This window comes from Mus caroli, chromosome 6, assembly GCF_900094665.2.
Source record: "Mus caroli chromosome 6, CAROLI_EIJ_v1.1, whole genome shotgun sequence".
Classification (NCBI taxonomy): domain Eukaryota; kingdom Metazoa; phylum Chordata; class Mammalia; order Rodentia; family Muridae; genus Mus; species Mus caroli.
The window spans coordinates 95,604,374-95,625,594 of NC_034575.1; the positions used below are offsets into that span (position 1 = coordinate 95,604,374).

At 47.9% G+C, this 21,221-nt stretch overlaps 2 protein-coding genes across 2 annotated transcripts in view; one reads left to right on the plus strand and one right to left on the minus strand.

Annotated features, from left to right (window-relative positions):
• The window catches only part of Eif4e3 (eukaryotic translation initiation factor 4E family member 3), a 142,368-nt gene extending 136,611 nt beyond the window's left edge, over positions 1 to 5,757 (minus strand). Inside the window, exon 1 of the mRNA XM_021165101.2 lies at positions 5,613 to 5,757. The gene's annotated coding sequence lies outside the window, so the exon portion shown is untranslated. The remainder of the gene's footprint in view (positions 1 to 5,612) is intronic.
• Positions 5,758 to 5,861: 104 nt separating this feature from the next.
• Gpr27 (G protein-coupled receptor 27) lies at positions 5,862 to 8,547 on the plus strand. Its single transcript, XM_021165099.2, has one exon. The coding sequence runs from the start codon at positions 6,168 to 6,170 to the stop codon at positions 7,302 to 7,304; it is 1,137 nt and encodes a 378-aa protein (XP_021020758.1). The 5' UTR covers positions 5,862 to 6,167; the 3' UTR covers positions 7,305 to 8,547.
• The last annotated feature ends 12,674 nt before the right edge of the window (positions 8,548 to 21,221 follow it).

Genomic DNA, 21,221 nt, shown 5'->3' on the forward strand with positions numbered 1-21,221 from the left:
CTTTCCACTGTAGGGTACTTTCTAGAAAAGCTTTCGCCTGTTCAGATGCAGATGCAAGAGGGTGTTTTACATATACTGCCCAATGCCTCTAAAAACACTGCACAAACCTGCACACAGGGGACACGGAGTGTTTCGGGTGATTTAAGAAATGTGCAGAACACAGTGTTGTTTTTCCCTTCCCAACTTTGTAGTCGGAGGCTCGGCCCATTTAACACACTGTGCTGATGGTTTTCCTGTCATTACTTGTCGGTTATTAATAACTGAGGGTAAAAGGATGGGGCAGTGGTTAAGAGTGTACACTGCTCCTGCAGAAGACTCAGGTTCAGTTCCCAGCACCCATACCTGGCAGCTCCCAGCTGCCCATAAGTCCCAGGGGTTCCAAAGCAGCTGCTCTCTGAGGGCACCTGTAACACACAGCAATAATGCCTACCCACCCCATCTTTATGTGGAATTGGGGTATCCATCTTCCCCTGACACTTGATTCTGTCTGAGCTTAGGTTATATGATTACCACTCTGAGCAGTTGGGTGTTTTATAGAAGTGCCTAGACAATGCACCCAAAACACCCAGTGTATCACTACAGAGAAACAAATGACAGCAGAGCGTGTGGCTGATAGAACGGTACCGACTGAAACTCTCTATATGTCCCCCAAGCCCACATCAGCATCCTCCTGCTACAAATACTGAAGCCTATGCAAGAGGCAAACTTGTACCATCCAGAAAACGAGGGTGACTTCTGTGGCCATTCCCAGGACAGTGCAAGAAGTCAGACCCCACAGGCTGACATTCACTCAGAAAACCATGAGCAGAAGTCGGTATGACTCTGGACAACTCTCCACCATTTAATGAGGTCACAGCGATGGCTTCATATTAACACAAATTGGGCTTCACTTTGAATTATTTGCAATTCTGTCCTCTTGGGCCATTCATTGTACAACTGTCCCCATTACCTAATTTCAGGAAAATTTCATTACTTTTTTTTTTTTTAAAGATTTATTTATTATTATATCTAAGTACACCATAGCTATCTTCAGACACACCAGAAGAGGGCGTCAGATCTCATTATGGATGGTTACGAGCCACCATATGGTTGCTGGGATTTGAAATCAGGACCTTCAGAGGAGCAGTCAGTGCTCTTAACGGCTGAGCCATCTCTGCAGCCCTCAAAACTCTTTGAACAAATGCTCTAGCCATTCCCAGCCCTGCTCCATTCTCCACCCATCCTCCCCCAACCAACTTTGTGACTCTATGAATTTGTAGAGAACAAGGCTTATGTGCTAGTGACATGAAACCAGTGACTGAAATATGTGGTTATACACCCTTACCTGATTGGCTCCTTGACTAACTGTAGTTTGTCCCATTTGTATATTCTCTACCCCCAACTCGAATTCAAGGAGCCTTGTCACACAGTGTACATTCAATATTTGCATGGAGCCGGGCGTGGTGGTGCACGCCTTTAATCCCAGCACTCGGGAGGCAGAGGCAGGCAGATTTCTGAGTTCGAGGCCAGCCTGGTCTACAGAGTGAGTTCCAGGACAGCCAAGGCTACACAGAGAAACCCTGTCTCAAAAAACCAAAAAAAAAAAAAAAAAAAAAAAAAAAAAAAAAAAAATTGCATGGAAAACGTGGAAGTAGATCCCTATGGATTCATGGTAAATCCATAAAATCAAGGGAAATATAACTACTTCTTCTAAATCTAACTTCCAACTCTGTCACTGTTTTGCCCTGCTGGTGGGTTATGTAGTTTCAGGTTTTAGGGCAGTTCCTTGTTTCTTTAAGAGTGCCATAAACCTGGTGCACATATTTTACAATACACGGCCACTCACGCTAGTGTATGTCAGCATGGAAGCTGGTACTTCATCAGCTGGGGTCAAACTGTTCTCATCTTTAGTTACTGATCTTCCCTGAGCGAGGTATGAGCATCTTGGCTGAGACGTCTATCCACAGTCATCATCTTCAGTGACCACATGTTACCATGTACATACCTTGTGCTTTGCTTTCTATTAGTAGGTCTCACCCAACCGACTGTTCCTCACAGCAGGTCTTTGAGATTCAGAGGGAATAGAACCTTCCCAGAGGTACACAGATAATGACTGATGTGGGAATGAGCCAGGTTTATATCTAACTCCAATGCCTATTTGCATTCTTGAAGTTATGGCCGACTGCTACAGAACAGCCCAGTGCTATGCTCTGATAACCCAACATCCGATGGGCCCAGACTCTGGCTCGCTGCTTCTCAGAGATATGATGGGGCTGTCAATACAATGTTCTCCAAGACAGAAACCTGAGGCAGAGGTCAAGAAGGCTTCCATGATGATGGAGCCCACAGCCACAGCTGCGTGTGTCAAAATGTGCCAACTGATCTCTCTGAACAAGCTGGTTTATATTACCAGTCACACTACGTGCATCAAAGATGTAACATAACGGATGGGAGGGGGGCAATTTCAACTCCTCTATCTATGTACAAAAGAAAAATTACTTATAAATGGAAATTTTTATTGGAAAAAAAACCTCATTTGCCTTTAACAAGAGATATTCAATTTGGCGCCTGAGAAAATATTTGAAAGTCTTATCTGAAGTAAAAAGAAAACAAGTTGATCCTGGCCAATAAAATGTTAATGACTTTTCTTTAAGTATGAATCTATTTTAATCTATTGAATAAATGCTGAGAATGAAGGCTGTAGACACGTGAGTGCTGCCACAGTCATGGTTTACATGTCCTGCTGCTGCTGGGCTTATTTGATTCTGGGCAAATGATTAAATCAAATCTCAGATCCCAAAGATAAATGTATCAGGCCATATAGCAGTCTGTCTGTTTGTCTGTCATCTATTGTCTATCTAGCCATCATCTATCTGTCTGTCTCTCACAAGGGAACCATGATCTCGTTCTTTCCCTTCTCCAAAGATTAGCTCTCTCCACTTGGGACACAGACACATTTAAACTCCATTTTTTCCCCCTCACCTACAAACTAAAGACCCAGAGACCCTAGACAACCAATACCACATTTTGTATATGTTAACATTCTATATTTTGAGAGGTTAAATGATTTGCTGGGAGATTTATACTCATAACAGCAACGCTGTCAACATTCCAACTCAGTGGGGAAGGGTCTGACCTGAAATGAGAGGACCTGGGCCCTACTTCCCACTCAGCCATAAACGGGTCAGTAAAACCTTGAGTGTCTGACTGGATGTTTTGAAAAGTTCTTCTCCCTTTAAAGGCACTCTCATTCTCAGTCCCGAGCACCTGCTACTCACTGCCGGTTTTCCTTCTCGATGCTTTCTCATCCCAAGAAGCAGAGGCTGGGGCTGGGGAGATAGATGGCTCAGTAAGGTCCTCTGCCTTGCAGAAGGACCTAAGTTTGATCCATGGAACTCATGTTAAAATCGCCAGCTAAGTTTGCTTGCAACCTCAGTGCCAGGGAAGAGGAGACAGATGACTCTCTGGGGCTAGCTAGCCAGGTAGCCCAGGCTACTTAGCCAGCTCCACACCAGTAGAAGAGCAGGAAATCCTGTCTCAAGAACCTGAGGAGGCATACTTTAGGTTGTCTTCTGCACCTAACCCCACGAACATGCACACTCTATATATTCACACTGCTTTATCTGCTGAGTAGAAATTGTAACTATATATACCACACACGGCCGGCCACAGCAACGACATTAATTAACACTTCATTGTTTATTTAACATAGTGCTTGGCATCTGGATGCTCAGTATATAGAAGCTACCTCTCACATCAACATGGAGAACCCAGTGATGGTGTCTTCAATGACTGTAAGGAATTTCCTTCTCTGAGCAAGTACGGCCCACATGGTGGCAAAATCTCATTGTCTAGGGCTATGCATCTGGTTTTAAACAAAGAAAAAGATCCCTTCCCCATTCTCTCGCTGAGAGTGGGAGTCCATCACATTGTGCCTGCTGTAGTGTGGGACGTCTAGAAAGCTCCTTGAAGGGGGAGCCAACCTACATGCCAGGAACACTTCCCCTCTTCTCCCCCCCTCTCTCTCTGCTGGGGACATCTGCAGCCCATCATGATCTTGAAGGGAGGGGAACACTTCCACAGATCCAGTCTGTGGGCCAACAACCAACACCAGCATCCACTCACCTCCATGATGGAAATACAATTCCTAGCTCGGGCACCCTCTCAAACACACTGCTTTTTCGCTGTCACATATATTTATAGGACTGTCCAGTCACCTCCTCTTGACCACTTAGGAGTACCAAGAAAGGCATTCCCTTGAGATTTTTGCAAAAATGTCCAAACTGTCTTCCAAGGCCTTATTACTCAAAGTGGGGCCAACAGCCAATATAAGTGTCACTATCTAGACCCATTCTGGACCTACTGAGTCAGAACTATGTTTTAAGAGGACACCACTCCCCCCCCCACCCCCACCCCCCATGACTTCAAAATGCAGTCTTAGGCTTTGGACTAACATCTAGGTTCTGCACTCCTGGGCTTTGGCTTGTTATATTACCCAGGCTGGCTTCCAATTTGCCACCCCCTGACTCAGCTTCTGGGGTGCTGAGACCACAGGTGCATATGACCACAAGGATGCTGTTATTCTTCTTCAACCCTGCTGCCAATGTAACCCTGCTTATGTTATAAGCAGTGTGTTGTCCTCATGCCTCTCTCCTTCTCCAGCACCTGTCACAGGCACTTCAGGCTCTCTCGGATGGTGACTTTAGGAATGCCCACCAAGATGCCCATTTATGCACGTAGAATTTTTAATCGGTATATCTGAAAAACACCACAGCCCTTAATTTTGGTTCCCATGTTAAGCAATGAGGATAGTGATATAAACACACACAGACACTCACACACTCACACACACACTCATGCACGCATGCACTTGCGCACTATTTAGGGACTAGTCAGATGGACAAGATTTTAAGAAATAAAACCAGATGATGGGAAACTGTTAAGTGCTAGGAAGCAAATAAAGAGGCCAGTGACAGGCAGTCTGCTCCAAAAGCCTTACGTATAAGGGCTCATTTGAGAAGCTGGTATGGACAGTGGGCCCAGCAGGAGAAAAGGTGTTTAAGGGCCAGAACATGGGACTGGCCATTTCAGACTAACCCAGGGAATGGGTAGATATCCCAGGAAAGACACACATTATTTAAGGAAAACGCCTGATTTCTTTCTGTGGTACACGTTTAGTTCCACTTAAGAGTTAGAGAGCAAGCACGCTTGAGGGTCCCTGAAAGTCCAGCCTTGGAAACAGGACTAAGTAAAACTGAGATCCCAGCTGGGCCACTTCCTGGCTCTGGACTCCCTTGCCCTCTAAACCTAGGCTTGCTGGGGTAACTGGTAGGCTTCCGAATAGAAGCAACTTTACAGTTGTCTTTGGGGGTAGGGGTGAAGGGGGTGCACTACCCCCGTCCCCGCGTGCTACCGCCCACGTTAGGCTTCACCTGGGTATCTGTGTTCTGTGCTCACCCTGTTATGTTGCTGCCCATTATTACCATCTTTCAAACAGAAGGTTCATCCCAGACATCCCTGCCTCCTCTCCCCCCAGGCCTCCCAGATCCTGCCACCCCACCGTGCCCCCAGCTCCCGGCCACAGTGACTCCAGCGCTGGCGCTTGACGCCGCCGCCGCCGGACCCCCGTTTACCTGGGGCCAAACGCGACTTGTCGCCACCTCGCGTCCTGGGCCCTGCCTCCCCTCCCGGCTGTCGCAACGGCGCCCCCAGCCCAGTCAGGCCCGGTGCGGCGCGGGATGCCTCGGCGGGACTGGCGGCGGCGGCCACGCTGCGCGCTCCGGCGGAGGGGAGGGGGCTCGGCGGCGGCGGCGAAGGCGGTGGCGAAGGCGGTGGCGAAGGCGGCGGCAGCGGCAGCGGCGGGCCCGGCGGGGGGCAGAGCCAAGAGGCGCGGCGGCGGAGGAGGAACGGGAGGAGGACGCGGAGCATGCGGGGGGCTGCGGGCCTGCCCGCAGTGAAGCCCGCCGCGCCCAGGGCGCAGGGAGTGGCCGTCGCCTCCTGCGCGCACCGCGACTGAGATGGCGGCGGCGGCGGCGCGGCCGAGGCGCGCGGAGCCCCCGGGGCAGGGCCGGCCGGGCGCGGGCTGACAACCCCGCGGGCCGGGAGAGCTAGCGTGGAGGAGCGCAGGCCCCGGGGCGGCCTACGGCGAGCGGCGAGGGCCGGCGGGGAGGAGGAGGAGCACGGCCGCGATGGCGAACGCTAGTGAGCCGGGCGGCGGCGGCGGCGGAGGGGCCGAGGCTGCCGCGCTGGGCCTCAGGCTGGCCACACTCAGCCTGCTGCTGTGCGTGAGCCTGGCGGGCAACGTGCTGTTCGCGCTGCTCATCGTGCGGGAGCGCAGCCTGCACCGCGCGCCGTACTACCTGCTGCTCGACCTGTGCCTGGCCGACGGGCTGCGCGCGCTCGCCTGCCTCCCGGCCGTCATGCTGGCGGCGCGGCGCGCGGCGGCCGCGGCGGGGACGCCGCCGGGCGCGCTGGGCTGCAAGCTGCTGGCCTTCCTGGCCGCGCTCTTCTGCTTCCACGCGGCCTTCCTGCTGCTGGGCGTGGGCGTCACCCGCTACCTGGCCATCGCGCACCACCGCTTCTACGCTGAGCGCCTGGCCGGCTGGCCGTGCGCCGCGATGCTGGTGTGCGCCGCCTGGGCGCTGGCTTTGGCCGCGGCCTTCCCGCCGGTGCTGGACGGCGGTGGCGCGGACGACGAGGACGCGCCGTGCGCCCTGGAGCAGCGACCCGACGGCGCCCCGGGTGCGCTAGGCTTCCTGCTGCTCCTGGCCGCGGTGGTGGGCGCCACGCACCTCGTCTACCTCCGCCTGCTCTTCTTCATCCACGACCGCCGCAAGATGCGGCCCGCGCGCCTGGTGCCCGCCGTCAGCCACGACTGGACCTTCCACGGCCCGGGCGCCACCGGTCAGGCGGCTGCCAACTGGACGGCGGGCTTCGGCCGCGGGCCCACGCCACCTGCGCTCGTGGGCATCAGGCCTGCAGGCCCGGGCCGCGGCGCCCGGCGCCTCCTGGTGCTGGAGGAGTTCAAGACGGAGAAGAGGCTGTGCAAGATGTTCTACGCCATCACGCTGCTCTTCCTGCTCCTCTGGGGCCCCTATGTGGTGGCCAGTTACCTGCGCGTCCTGGTGCGACCGGGAGCTGTCCCGCAGGCCTACCTGACAGCCTCGGTGTGGCTGACATTCGCGCAGGCCGGCATCAACCCCGTGGTGTGTTTCCTCTTCAACCGGGAGCTGAGGGACTGTTTCCGAGCCCAGTTTCCCTGCTGCCAGAGTCCCCAGGCCACGCAGGCCACCCTCCCCTGCGACCTGAAAGGCATTGGTTTGTGAAGCGCGCTCTGCCACCCAGGCTCCCTCTGGCTTCAATTGTGACCGCTCATCTTTCCCTTCTGTCCCGTTGTCTGGTTCTCTGCTGCCTTCAGGAGACTCTCAAAGTGGACACGCACTTGGATTGTATAGACCCCTGTTCTAGGGCCGGGGGAGGGGATGCTGAGGTCCCGTTCTGTCCTTTAATTATACTTTCTTCCTGACAGCAGGCCCTGCAGTCTTTTTGTACTGGTACCGACTTCTTTTCTTCCACGTGTGATTTTTTTTTTTTAAGATAAAGGCTACACTGGTTTTATTCATGCAAAGTTTCCTAGCGACCATGGCCAGTTTTCTACAGAGGCTATTTTTGACAACCTCAAGTGGCATTACCTTTGCGTTGCAGTGAAGGAGAGCGAGCTAGGAGATGTTGGAGATGGAAGAGAGGGACAGAGTTGTCTAAAGTCCCCTCAGAACTGCAGGCCACAGGGCCAGGTGAGCTGTGTGCCTTGTTTGGGGGGTGTGGGGAACTTCTCCCAGCGGTGACACTGAACTTTAGGAGAAAATTCGAATGGGTAGGAGGACGGTCTCATTTGAGTCACTTAAGGAGCAAGGCCTGGGGCCCTGTGTAAGTTATTATAAAACAATGCATCAGCAAACAGCTGCTCTGTAGATCAGTCTTGGATGGAAACTTTCTGTGAGACTGTGACTTTTAAACAGTAAAAAGTGTTTGGGATAGTAATGTGGAGAAAAAAAAAACAGTATTGCATGTGTTTGTACCGATTGTGATTTGCGGATGGGGTGGGCTCTGGAGGGCAGAAAAATACAGGTTTGTTTGGGTTAGGGGTTTGGGGGATTTTCCCCCCAATAAAAAGTTAAAATACTTTTGTGGAAATGGCTTGTGCTTTGATAAGCCCAGTTTTACTCTGTATTATGAGCTAATTTTCCCTCTGAAGACTTGTCTGTGGTTAAGAAGATATGGGATATAATGGTGCCTCTCCCAGGAGACAAGCATTTTCCTGCGGTGTTTGCTAAGTTAGGTGGTGCTGTTCTACTCATGGCTGTTTTCAATGATTAATAAGAAACCATAATTTAAAATACGATCTCTTTGTTAGACATTGTCACTTGACACCGAAGGACTACATTGCAAGTACTGTATAATACTTTTTGCTTAAACTGCTCTGTTTTTATTAATGTAACTTGCGTTTTGAAGATTTCTATCTGTACTTCTCTTTGCATTACACAAATATACCAGTATTTTCACTCTGGAGTGGCTGTTTTGTTTTTGAGGCCAGGTCTCTTAGGTCTGTTGCTAAGTAACACACGCTGTCCATTGGTGTCTGCTGTCCCTTGTCGGGTGTTTGGTTTGAATATTGGCATCTCTGAGAATTGGAAGCTCTTGTGAGCAAGGGTTGGGGTTAGTCATGGAGGCCAGACGCTGAGCTCTGTGGCTCTTCCTCTCCATGTTATGTTTTTGAGACAGGGTCTCTCCGTCAAACAGAAGCTTGCCAATTGTCTGGGCTGGCCGGCCAGTAAGCCCGGGGACCTTAAGCCTGGGAATTTCAGGTGCCCCCAGATTTTTTCTTGGAGCTTAGCCTCTCAAGCTTCTGCAGCAAGCAGGTCACCACTGAGCCATCTCATAAGCATGGGCTACAGATGGAGCTCAGGAGGAGAGCTTTGCCTAGAACCTGATCAGCCTGGAGTTTGATTCCTAGAGTCGCCAGGGGGGTAATAAACTCCACTGGTTTAAAAGAAAAAAAAATCAATTTGACAAACTATTCATAATGGATGTAGTAAATTTATGGTTTATTTTGAGGATAACATTAACTATTAAACATTATGTTCAAGAGAGATGAACAATAAGGGCGTGTGGCCAATCTGTCTCCACTAAATAGCATCATTTTGTTCTGCTTGTGAGAGCTGAAGACACCAGTCCACTTGGAAGGCTCCTGTTCTCCCTATGGCCTCAGTTCAGGTAGAGTTCCACCCTTGGGTTTTCAAGGGTCATTCATCAGAAATCTTCAGTGAAGTCCAAGACAGAGGGGGCAGGGAAATTAATCCTCCTCTCTCACATGCCTATCCAAGTGACTCAAGTTCAAGTCACAGAGGTCACCAAGGCCATGTTTTATTCAGAATATTTAGCACCCGGCATGCCACAGGAATCCCTCCATCCCAGGATATCCCTGAGTTATTTTGATCTTGGGCAGCAGCCAAACTCTATCAGAGACACATCACCAGGTGATGCTGGGACTCCTGAGTCCCAGGGTTATTTTCAGAGGAATTAGATGGCCCGGCTTACACAGCTCAGTGGTTCCTGTTGGGATGTGCTGAGTCGGGAGCCCTTTTCCACGGAGAAGTCACCTTCTACATCTCTCAGTTGGCTCAAGTCGTGATTTACTTTCGACATGCTGTGTGCAAACTTGCTTATAGAGGAAGGCATGGTTTCCACTGAGAATGCAAGGCAGAGCAACAAGCAGCCATTAAGGACTGGGCAGCTGTGTCCCGGATGCTCAGCTCATTGTAGCAGAGCAGGTACAGTGCACTCAAAGAAGACAGGAACTAAGTAAGATGGCTCATGTGCTAATCTGGGATATTAATTCAGCACACCCCATCCCCAGGGTGAGATGAATGAGTTGCCCCCATGCTCAAAGCAAAAGAGGGGGAAAACTATGTATAGAAATCTCTATCTGCATGTGCTGTTGTGGATTTATTGAGTTTAAAATAGGCAGTTTCTGGTCTTTGGTACCTTCTATTTAGTAGCTTTGCAGCAAGAGTCGTGCTGTGTAAATTGAAACCTGACTTTCCCTTTTTAAAAAAGTGGGTACTTCTAGCAAGTTGGGGAGCACATAACAAATTGGCAGCCACAAGGACAGGCTCTGGACCCACCTTGCAGTCTTATCAGAACCTGTCACTTTGTCAAATTTGTTTCCACTCATTTTATGTGCAGGTTCATGGGTGTGCGCATGTTTGTGTGATACGTCCGTGCTGTGGTGTACAAGTGGAAGACAGAGGGCAGCTTGAAGAGGTTGGTTTTTCCAACCATATGAGATCAAACAATTTATGAGGCTTGGTGAGCAGCAAGCTGGCCCATTTCACCAGCTCACACCTTCTTCTTTGCCCTTTCCTTTTTATTGCCTTTATCTCTCCCACCTCCCCCTTTTTCTTTTTTTTTTTTTGGGGGGGGGGAAGAAGTAGTTGGAGACAGGGTTTCTGTGTATAGCCCTGGCTACCCTGGATCTCATTTGTACACCAAGCTGTCCTTGAACTCAGAGATCTGCCTACCTCTGTCTCCTAAATGCAGGGATTAAAGGCATGTGTTACCACCGCCTGGCTCTTGAGATCCTTTTAAAGAACTACGTTATTTCAGCACATTCTTTGGTCAAGCAATGGCTCCACATCTTTCAGATGCCCTGCCCTCAAGGAGAGGCAAGATTCTAGGTCTGATTTGGGGCTTACTGATTGCTTGTCTTTGGTGGTGCTGGTAGTGGTCTTAATTTCTTCCGCTGAGATAGCAAAAAGAGATGTTTGACCCTGTAGAGAACAGAACCAGTCCCCAAATGCCACAGGTCTGGAGCAGCGGATCAACAAGGACTATCTAGGTTCTAAGACAAGGCATTCTCTCAGAGGTGGTCTTACTGGTCAGATACTGACAGTCTCAATCCATCCATCCAGTTATGGGCATGGCGTGCAGTCCACCGGCACTACCAGCATGGCAGTCTCTGGCAGTCCTTTTTTTTTTTTTTCTGCTCCTGCAGCCCCCATAGATGCATGAGCCAACTTCCTTGTTACTCTGCATCTTTGTGTCTGCCTCTATATTATTCTCATGGCCCAGAAGCTCCAAGGAAGATGGGACCAAGGCAGAGAGCTCAGTTTAACTTTCAGGTAGATCACAGAGTTGGTGGGACGTGCCACGTATTTTTCCTAACAACCTTCAGGATTGCGCAGAACCATTTTTGTTATCCTGGGAGTGCATCCATGGGCACAGCTCTTTGGTCCACCTCTGAGTCTCCTTGTATGCCCACATTCCCCTCTTGAATTGCCTGTGGGCATACCCCCATGCTCCCCACACCTGCCTGGGGACTCCTCCCTATGTCATGTCCAGCAGGTCAACGTCTAAGATGCCACAAGCCCAAGGAGACTGTATTAACAGCAGTTCCCTCAGGTCCTCCCTGGGCATCGGTTCTGTGTTGGACCCAGGCTGTGTACTTTAGGAAACTCTTCTTGGCCAGCTATAATGTCCTACACTCTGATCCCACCCCCACCCCCAGGAGGGCCATGTGTATCAGCTCATGGGACACCTGATATCTCCTGTTCCCTCTCCAGGTCCCTCCTCTGCCCCTCTCTTGTTCCTCAGCTGCTCCAGGTCAATGGCAGTGTCACATACACTATGATTTGTCCCTCTGTCCAAAGATCTGCTCTGACACTTCTGAACTTCTATATAATCTTTCAGACACACACAAAGCCTGGCTTCCACACAGTGATGGGCTTTATCCCAATGCATGCTGTGGGAGAGATTCAAGGTGCCGCTGTAGCCATGAGATTTATTGCTTGGAGCAGTCAAGTACTGACTTACTGTCTCTGGTGCCTTAAACTGTCAGGATGCTAAGGTGGCTGGCTCAAAATATCCTCTCAGGTATCTGAGAGATGCTTCACCCATGTGGGGAGCCAAGACCACTGACTTTCAGGGCCTTCTCTGTGAGGGGTAAGGGAGATAATGGGGAGCTCTTCTCCCCCCCTGACAGCTGGTCCTGTGTTAGTCCTTGTTGTACCTCTCGGCTACTTCAGGAGGAAAGAAAAGTAAAAGCAAGAGTTAGCTGAATTCAAGAGATTCCTTCTCCTTTTCTTCCGTCTTGAACAGAATGTTTCAGGTTGAGCCAGCTGGTAAAAAGTCTCCCTCCTCCCTTTTACTCATTCCATTCCCTTTGGGGTGCTCTTGGGTGAAGACATGATGTCTGGAGCTACAGTAGCCCAGCTGCCTTCAGACCACGAGGACAGGCACTGTGATCTCAGTGAAAGCCACGGACGGAGGATGCACAAGTGCCTGCCTTAGTGCTCCTTACTCTCTAGCTCAGTGGTTCTCAGCCTCCCTAATGCCGCAGCCCTTTAACACAGTTCCTCAAGTCGCAGTGACCCTGAACCATAAAAATTATTTCCTTGTTACTTCCTAACTGTGACTTTGTTACTGTTCTGAATCCTAATGTGAATATCAGATATGCAGGATATTTGAGATGTGATTCCCCCAAAGACCTTGTGACCCACAGATTGGGAACTGCCACTCTCGACTCTAGCTTTGCAGTAAAAGCACCCATGGTTGGAGTCATTGCAAGATCTCTGCAGCTCCCTGTCCAGCAAGGGTAACCCCAGGCTCCTGAGAGATCCTGCCTCAAAACAAACAAACAAATAAACAAACAAATAATTGAAATGGGTAAAGCACTTGCTGAGCAAGCCAGAAGACTAGGAGAACAAAATCCAGATCTATTCACCCATTCGAGTCCAGGGCAGGCATGGTGGCCAGACTGTAATCCCAGAACACAAAAGGTAGAGACAGGATCCCAGAGCAAGCTGGCTAGATAAACGAGCTCAACTGGTGAGCTCTAGGTTCAAGTGAAAGGCCTTAACTCAGTGTATATGGTGGAGAGCAGCTGAGGGACACATCTGGCCTCCACACATCTGTATCCATGCACACCCACACACGTGCAAACATGCATACACACAGATGCATACCGCATAAGCAGAATTTAAAAAAAAAAATTAAGTATATGGTGCCTGAGGATCAACACCATAGCTTGTCCTCTGAGCTCCACATACATCCTTACACATGGGCACATTTGGACATCTAGTACCCGTGCACACAAACACACACAAAGATGGATACCAAAGTCATGCTTTCTACCTGTCAGATTGTCCTATCTGCTACTAATAATCCTCATACCAGAAAATAATGAAATAGAGTGTTCTTTAGTTTGCTTGTTTGTTTTTTGTTTTTGTTTGCTTTGGTTTTATTGTTATTTATTTATTTTTGACATGGTCTTGAATATGTACCCTTGGCAGGTCTGGAACTCATTATAGTGATCCAGCTGAACTTGAACTCACAGAAATCTGCCTCTGTCTCTCAACTGTCGTTATTAAAGGCATATACCACTACACCTAGCTTGAAATAGATCTCTCATTTTCATTATCACAAGATAGGCTCTATATAATTATATTGTAAGCTTTTTGACCAATGAATGTGTAAACTCTAAAGGTTATTCTTATGGTTTGGATGTGAAATGCCCTGTTCCACACTCCCTTTTACTCAGGCTTGTGTATTTTGAACATTTAGCCCCTCAGCTAGCAGGTCTATTTTGGGAGGCCGTGGAACCACTGGCAAATAGGATCTTATTGGCTGATACAGATCACAGGGGCACACCCTGGGAGATCACAGCCCACTTTATTTCCTGTCCTACCTCTGCTTCCTGGTCACTCTTAGTGAGAGGCTGCTGTTATGATAGCCACCATCGCAGACCCCACCTGCTCTCCAGCCACCATGCCTTGGTGAATTGTATTCACCTCGCATCCACGGGGCCTCATGGTCTACCATGGTGAATTATAGTCCCTGAGCTGTGAGCCAGAGTAAATCCTTTTTCCCTGAAGTTGCTCCTGCCAGGTATCGTCACAGAGAATAGAAAAGTAATGACCACAGTCGTATATCTAATTACAGGAATCTGGGAAATGACACATAAATCCACCCAACCAACACACACAGAAAGCCAGCACGAAGCCAGTGCTGGACACAGGGGCCAGTGAGGTGCAGTTTTCTTGGTTACTAGTTAATTAACTGGGGAAACTTGGCAAAGGCACTCAGCGTCATAAAGCAAGGCAGAACCAGAGAGATGCCAAGAGGGGTCCACAAGAGGGCTGGGCCAGCACACAGGCCAGACTTCATTCCAGCTTGTCTGGAAAGGCTGACTAGCATCCAGCTCTGGTTTCTCAGTTGACAAGAAAGGGGGAACTAGAACAATGAAACCTAAACACCCTGGGCTCCACCCTCCCCTCCTCCCTGGTTATGCACCTCCCTCTGCCTCAGTCAGCGCTCCCTTCACTCTGGAATCCATGTAAAAATTTTATTTCTCTCAGTAAAATAAAATCACAGAATTCTCCCTTCAAAATTTCCTGTCTCCGATCTATCCAAAAACTCTAGTGCCAGGAAGGAATGGGGTCGCTTTCATGGGAGAGAAGTTTGTTATGTAACACGCCAATGCCGGGAGAGCCAGTGGACGCGCCGCTGGTGGGTTCTGTCCAAACTTTGCAAGAGGCAAACATGTTTCTCTCAAAAGGACCACAGAACCCCTCCTAAAACATGAGCGAGGAACAGGCTTACACCACAGGAAAAGGTATTTTGTGGGTTTGGTTTTTAAGAAAGAACAGACTTAGTCAAGAAAGGCTTAGGAGCTGCCCAACCAACCCTGGATCCTGGTAAATAAATAGCCTGAGATTTCCATCTGGAAGGTGGAAGTCTCAAAGTCAGTCTGAATTAGATCAAGGAACTGCAAACACATTTCAGAGGTATAAATACAGTCATCTCATTTCCTGATACCATTATGGAGACAGGTAAATAGAAACGATTACATCTCAGTTTCTGGAAGGAATCATTTAGTTATTTACAAATTAAGTTTTAAGTGGCCGGCCTACAGCAGCTGGGGAGAAGATAAACTGTTAGAAAGCTATATATTTTAAAAGCAGCTCTTGAGTACAACTATATTACCTGTAGAACGCTGGTCGGTGTAGCCCTGTGGGAGGGACAGCTTAATTTTCTGCTGGGAAATGACATGTGAGAAACGCACGTGGTTTCTGGCTTGGAACCTGGAAAGAGCAGATACACACATCCGTTTCAAAGGGGCCTTGGAAATCACTCGCACTTCAACGGCAGTGTGCTAGGTAGTGTCTCTCGGTTTAATAGTTACTTAGTATGGGCTGGGGAGGTGGCTCATTGGGTACAGTAAGCATGGGGACCTGGGTTCTGACCCCCCCCCCCAGCACCCAGGTAAAAAGCTGAGGACAAGCGTGCAGCCCTGTAATCCCATGCTACAGAGGCCACAGAATGCATTCTGGCCAGTCTAGATGAATGACTGAGCTCCAGGTTCCTGAGAGACTCTGTCTCAAAAAGTAAAGTGAAGAGTGATTGAGGAAGACATTAGATAAACTGTGGTCTCTATCTGCACACATGCATCTGCATACATACATCTACTACACCACACACACATACACACACACACATGCACACACACACATGCACACACACACAAACACACATGCACACTCAGAGAGAGAGAGAGAGAGAGAAGACAGACAGACAGATAGACAGACAGACAGAGACAGAGAGCAAGGGAGAGAGAGCAAATTGAAGAAAGAGGAGAAAAGAAAATCTATAGCAGAACTTGGGGATTTACCTCAGTGGTAGAGGGCTTGTGTGGCAAGCATGGGGCTTAAGTTCCATCCCCAGACCTGGGGCTAAACATTTAATTTGAAATGCACAAGATGATGAGATTTCTCCCCTCCCCCATTTTACATTCCTTGCTCCCCCCCCTTTTTTTTCCCCCACAATGGTCCCTGACTATTGTGTAAGTGTGGCCATGGGCTGGGCAGACAGAGAAAGGATTCCTACTGCAGGCCTGCATTCAGCGAAGTGGCATGGAGAGTGTAATTGGGCCATGGGTAATTCTTTAAGCTCGAAGTCGAGATCAGTTTCATTTGCATATCTATCTTGAGGAATTATGGGATACCCAGAGCTATTTCTAGAATGCTATTTGCATAATTGTTCTAATCTTTTATGAATACGGCGACATGTGTGGTCTGACAATGGATTTTTGAAAGAAAATTTGTTAAGTTGCTTTATGAGTTTGTAAAGATATTAGAATTAAATAGTGCTAGGTATATATTTAATAACCTGTTTCTATTGAAGGAACACAATTACATAAAGCCATTAGTCTGCTGCCAATGGCTTCTTACCTTTGCCATTGTTGTTCCCCGAAAGTTTATCATTTAAAGTTGATTTCTCCTTCACACCCCACCAACAACACTTCTTAGAAAGAATTACATTCACTTAAACACCATGAGAAAATGTACAGTTGTTTTGTGACTCTCTGAGTCCCTGCTCCCTGAATTTCTTAATCTGTGGGTATTCGACATGTTTCCAGCTTTGGACACTAGCTACAAGACAGACAGACTCACAGTCTTTGTGGTCTTTTCTATACTGGGTGCTCATGATCAAACTACCCGAGTTTCACCATTTCTAAAGAGATCCTTGCTCCACTCAGCAATTTCTTCTTCTTGCGGGACCGTCAGGACTACGAGGAGGAAGTGCATGCAAGTCTAGTCCTTCATAGTTTGAACATTCTCAGACTACAGGAGGGAGAACTCCTTTCTGACCTGTGACCACTGTGACTCTCCAGCCATTTCCTCTCCTCCATTCTGGTTCCATTCCTGAGCTGGCCAACCCCAAAAGGACTGTTGAGGTGTGGTCTGTTGCTATGTATTGGAAAGCTAAATTCTGTGCTCAAAGCAAATTCTCACCTTTATAAGCTTTTGTTGTTCCTTAACTTAAAACTATTGGTTAAATAAAATTGGCTACACCCGATTATTGAGCGATTAGAATCTGGTAGGTCTTGAGTTACCTGGTTGGGGGTAGAGAAGCTGGAAAGGAGAGGAGAGACCACGAGGAGAGAGGGGAGAAGGCACCACTAGAGGAGATGAACCATGAGCACACAGCCAGGAGAAACAGCAAGTATTTGAGAACACTGCTGGGGAGGTGGCCAGGCCAGCAGTTAGAAAAGTAGGTTAGGGGTTACCCCTTAATTGTCAAAGTCAAATAAAATAGCCATAGTCTGAGTCTCATTTATTTGTAAGCTAGTCGGGGGTACGCTTACATTGGTTCAGCCCCACTTTTACCTCTTGGCCACATTAAAGGCTAAGACCTCCTGTCCTTGTTGTTGCCAGTTGTGTGCCTGTTTGGTTATCACCACGTACCCACATAAAATCTGGGTACACCCCTTTGGCCTGTCACTAGTCTCAACACCAAAAACAATCTGAGGTGTGGGGTTGATCCCGCTTTCTGAAGGACAATTACTACAAAATGAGCATCTTTATTTTTAAATTTTGGTTTTGAGACCAGGTAGAGCCTGGTCTACAAGTGCTACTTAAGTAGCCTCAAACTCACTATGTAACAGGAAGACCTTGAACTCCTGATTCTCCAGCCTCGATCTCCTGAGTGCTGGGATTACAGCTATGTGCCACTATACCTGGCCACTAGTGTTCTATTTATTTATTTGTAATGATTTATTTATCTTTATTTTATGTGTATTGTTTCTTTGTCTGCAGGCATGTCTGTGTACCATGTGTAGGTCTGGTAACCATGGAAGCCAAGGTCCTCTGGAAGAGTGCTGCCGTGGTTTGTATATGCTTGGCCCAGGGAGTGGCACTATTAGGAGGTATGGCCTTGTTGGAGTAGGTGTGTCACCATGGGCATGGGCTTAACACCCTCACCCTAGATGCCTGGAAATCAATATTCCACTAGCAGCCTTCAGATGAAGATGTAGAACTCTCAGCTCCTCCTGTACCATGAGTGCCTGGATGCTGCCTCTCTCCTGCCTTGTAATAATGGACTGAACCTCTGAACCTGTAAGCCAGCCCCAATTAAATGTTGTCCTTTATAAGAATTGCCCTGGTCATGGTGTCTGTTCACAGCAGTAAAATCCTCACTAAGACAAGTGCTCTTAACCACTGAGCCATATCCCCAGCATCCTATAGTGATTTTATAAGGTAACACACTGAAGTTTAAAGTGTAACAAAATGATAACCCGTTAGAAATACTCATTAGATTAGGAAAGAGATGATGGAGATGTCTACCAAGATGACTCCGAACAAGGGCCACTTGAATGCTTCTTCCTGCATTGAGGGTGTGTGTTTCAGGAGGCCCCAGGGATTCTGGCTGTTAAGTCAACTCAACCAGCTTCCCCAGGTCCTTCACTGCCTGGGCCTTATGCCAAATGTACTCATCACTGTTGGAGAGGAAACGCAATTTTCTTTTAGTAAAGTAAGGGAGATCACATCTGCTCCCTTCTGCTGCTCTGAATTTAAGTCACACAGTCACATGTGGACAATCAGTAAACGGTCTCTGAATGAGCTGTAGAGGACAGCTGCGATCCATAGGTCTCTTCTACTAGCCATAGGTTTCTCAGCTCTTAATGAAATGAAAGAAGAAAAGTGATAGGGAATATTAACATTGGCCATGCAAAGGACTAATAATTTATTTCTGTAGCCTCATAAAAAACAAAGCAAATACTACTTGCTATGCATCTCATGTTTGGGGAGCACCTTTTGGCTGCATTGCACCTTGGTAGATGGCTCAATGATGAGAGGGAATAATCTCAGGGTAACACAGGAAGCTGGAGGAGGGGAGTCGTTAGGAGGACCCAAGTTTGCTCTTTAATAAAAACCCCTTTGTTAGGGTTCCTATGGCTGTGACGAAACACCACGAACAAGGCAAGTTTGGAAGGAGGAGTTTATTCACATTGCTGTTCATTATTAAAGGAAGTCAGAGCAGGAACTCAAACAGGGCCGGAACCTGGAAGCAGGGGCAGATGCAGAGGCCACGGAGGGGTGCTGCTTACTGGGTTGCTCATCATGGCTTGCTCCACCTGCTTCCTTCCTTCCTTCCTTCCTTCCTTCCTTCCTTCCTTCCTTCCTTCCTTCCTTTCTTTCTTTCTTTCTTTCTTTCTTTCTTTCTTTCTTGGTCTTTTTTGCTTTTGCGAGACAGGGTTTCTCTGTNCCTTCCTTCCTTCCTTCCTTCCTTCCTTCCTTCCTTTCTTTCTTTCTTTCTTTCTTTCTTTCTTTCTTTCTTTCTTTCTTTCTTTCTTTTTCTTTTTTGCTTTTGCGAGACAGGGTTTCTCTGTGTAGCCCTAGCTGTCCTGGAACTCACTTTGTAGACCCAGTGGCCTCGAACTCAGAAATCCGCCTGCCTCTGCCTCCCGAGTGCTGGGATTAAAGGTGTGCACAGGACCACCAGCCTGAGAATGATACTTTCTATAGTGGGCTGGGTTCTTGGCCCTCAATCACTAAGAAAATGCTTGCAGCCAGATCTTATAGATCTCACAACTGAGGTTCCCTCCTTTCAGATGACATGAAACCTCCCAGTGAAACCCCTTTGACGTCACTTATCAGATTTTCATGAAGGTGTTAGGGATTGAATTCAGGCCATTAGGTTTGTGTTGGGAGAGTGATAAGTGCCTTTGACTGAGCCATTGCATCGTCCCCTCCTCTTAGGAAGGTCTATGTTTGCTAGGTGATGGTGACCAGCGCCTTTAATCCCAGCTCTTGGGAGCCAGAGACAGGTAGATCTCTTGAGTTTGAGGCCAGCCTGGACTACAGGGTAAAGTTCCAGGACATCACAGAAAAACTACACAGAAAAACTATGTCTTGAAAAAAAACAAACAAACAAAAAGAATGGGTATGTTTAAAATTTCCATAATAAAAGTTTTGTTGATTGAGTTGTGTGCTTTAAATGAGCCAAACTCACTCACGCCAGCACTAATCTTGTCTACAGAGGAATGCAATCCAGGAAACTTCTCAATAGATACTCAAACCTAACTTAATAAAACCGTTTTCTCCAAATTTACTTGAATTTCTTTAATGGGAAACTCTCCCTTCCACACACAAATTACTTGTATTTTAATCAGAAAAATGAGCACAGGAATTTCAACAATTGTGGAAGCTTGGTTAGCAGTACGGCCTAAAGGATAAACCAATCCTTAGTGATGAGTGTCACTGAGCCTCTTGCTTCTGCACTGACCCACAAGGGACAAGCTGGGGGAGCATCTAACTATGCCACACTGCCTTTCTACTACTTTGAATGTATTGTTTCCTTTGATATTGCCCTTTGTAATTTCCTCTTGTGTCTGTGTGTACATATATGTTTCTATATGTTCACACATATGTGCATTTGAGTGTGTAGGCCAGAGGTGAACCTCTGGTGTCTTCCTCGTTTTTTTCTCCACCTTAGTTTTTAAGACAGAATCTCTCACTGAACCTAAACTCACCAAAACCCCAAGGATGACTGGTTTGCAAACCGCAGGACTCCAGTCTCCTCTGTGCCAGCTCTGGGATTGTTGGCACTTGCTGCTCCTTTGTACTTTTTATGAGATTTCCGGAGATGGTACTCAGGTCATGATGTTTGCACAAGTACTTGACCAACTGAGCTGTCTCCACAGTCTGCCAAGGGTTAACTTTTATGATTGTTTTATCTTTTGAGAAGGAGGTAAAAGGTATAGTTAAAAAATACTAAGTTGGGCTGGAGAGATGGCTCAGTGGTTAAGAGCACTGACTACTCTTCCAGAGGTCCTGAGTTCAATTCCCAGCAACCACATGGTGGCTCACAGCCATCTGCAGTGGGTTCTGATGCCCTCTTCTGGTGTGTCTGAAGACTGTGACAGTGTGCTCATATACATAAACTAAATAAATAAATCTTTAAAAGAAAAATAAAGTAGACACAAAAGAGCTTTAGTCTAAAGCACAGGTTCTCATCTCTACCTGCTGCCTCCAGAAGACACATGACAATGTCTAATGACACTGTCAGAGCTAGGGTAGGATACTGGAATCCTACTACAGGGTACAATACTGCCAACCATAAAGTTAGCAGGATGCGGGGTGGGTGGGCATGAACCCCAGGAACTCATGGGGACAAAGGCACCTGGGAATATGCATGGGTGGTAACTCCAGAGAGCAGTTCACTGCACAGCTGCAAGCATGAGGGTCCCAAACATCACAAGGAAGTCCCCAGGAGGGCACAAGGACAGGTACTTAAAAGTGCATGTGCGAGTGAAGTAACACAATCACAAAAGAACTCACACAATATGTATTCACTGATAAGTGGATATTAGCCCAAAACTTAGGATACCCAAGATATAAGAT

Coding starts and splice junctions, on each gene's coding strand:
- Gpr27 (XM_021165099.2), top strand. CDS start 6,168: ATGGCGAACGCTAGTGAGCCGGGCGGCGGCGGCGGCGGAGGGGCCGAG.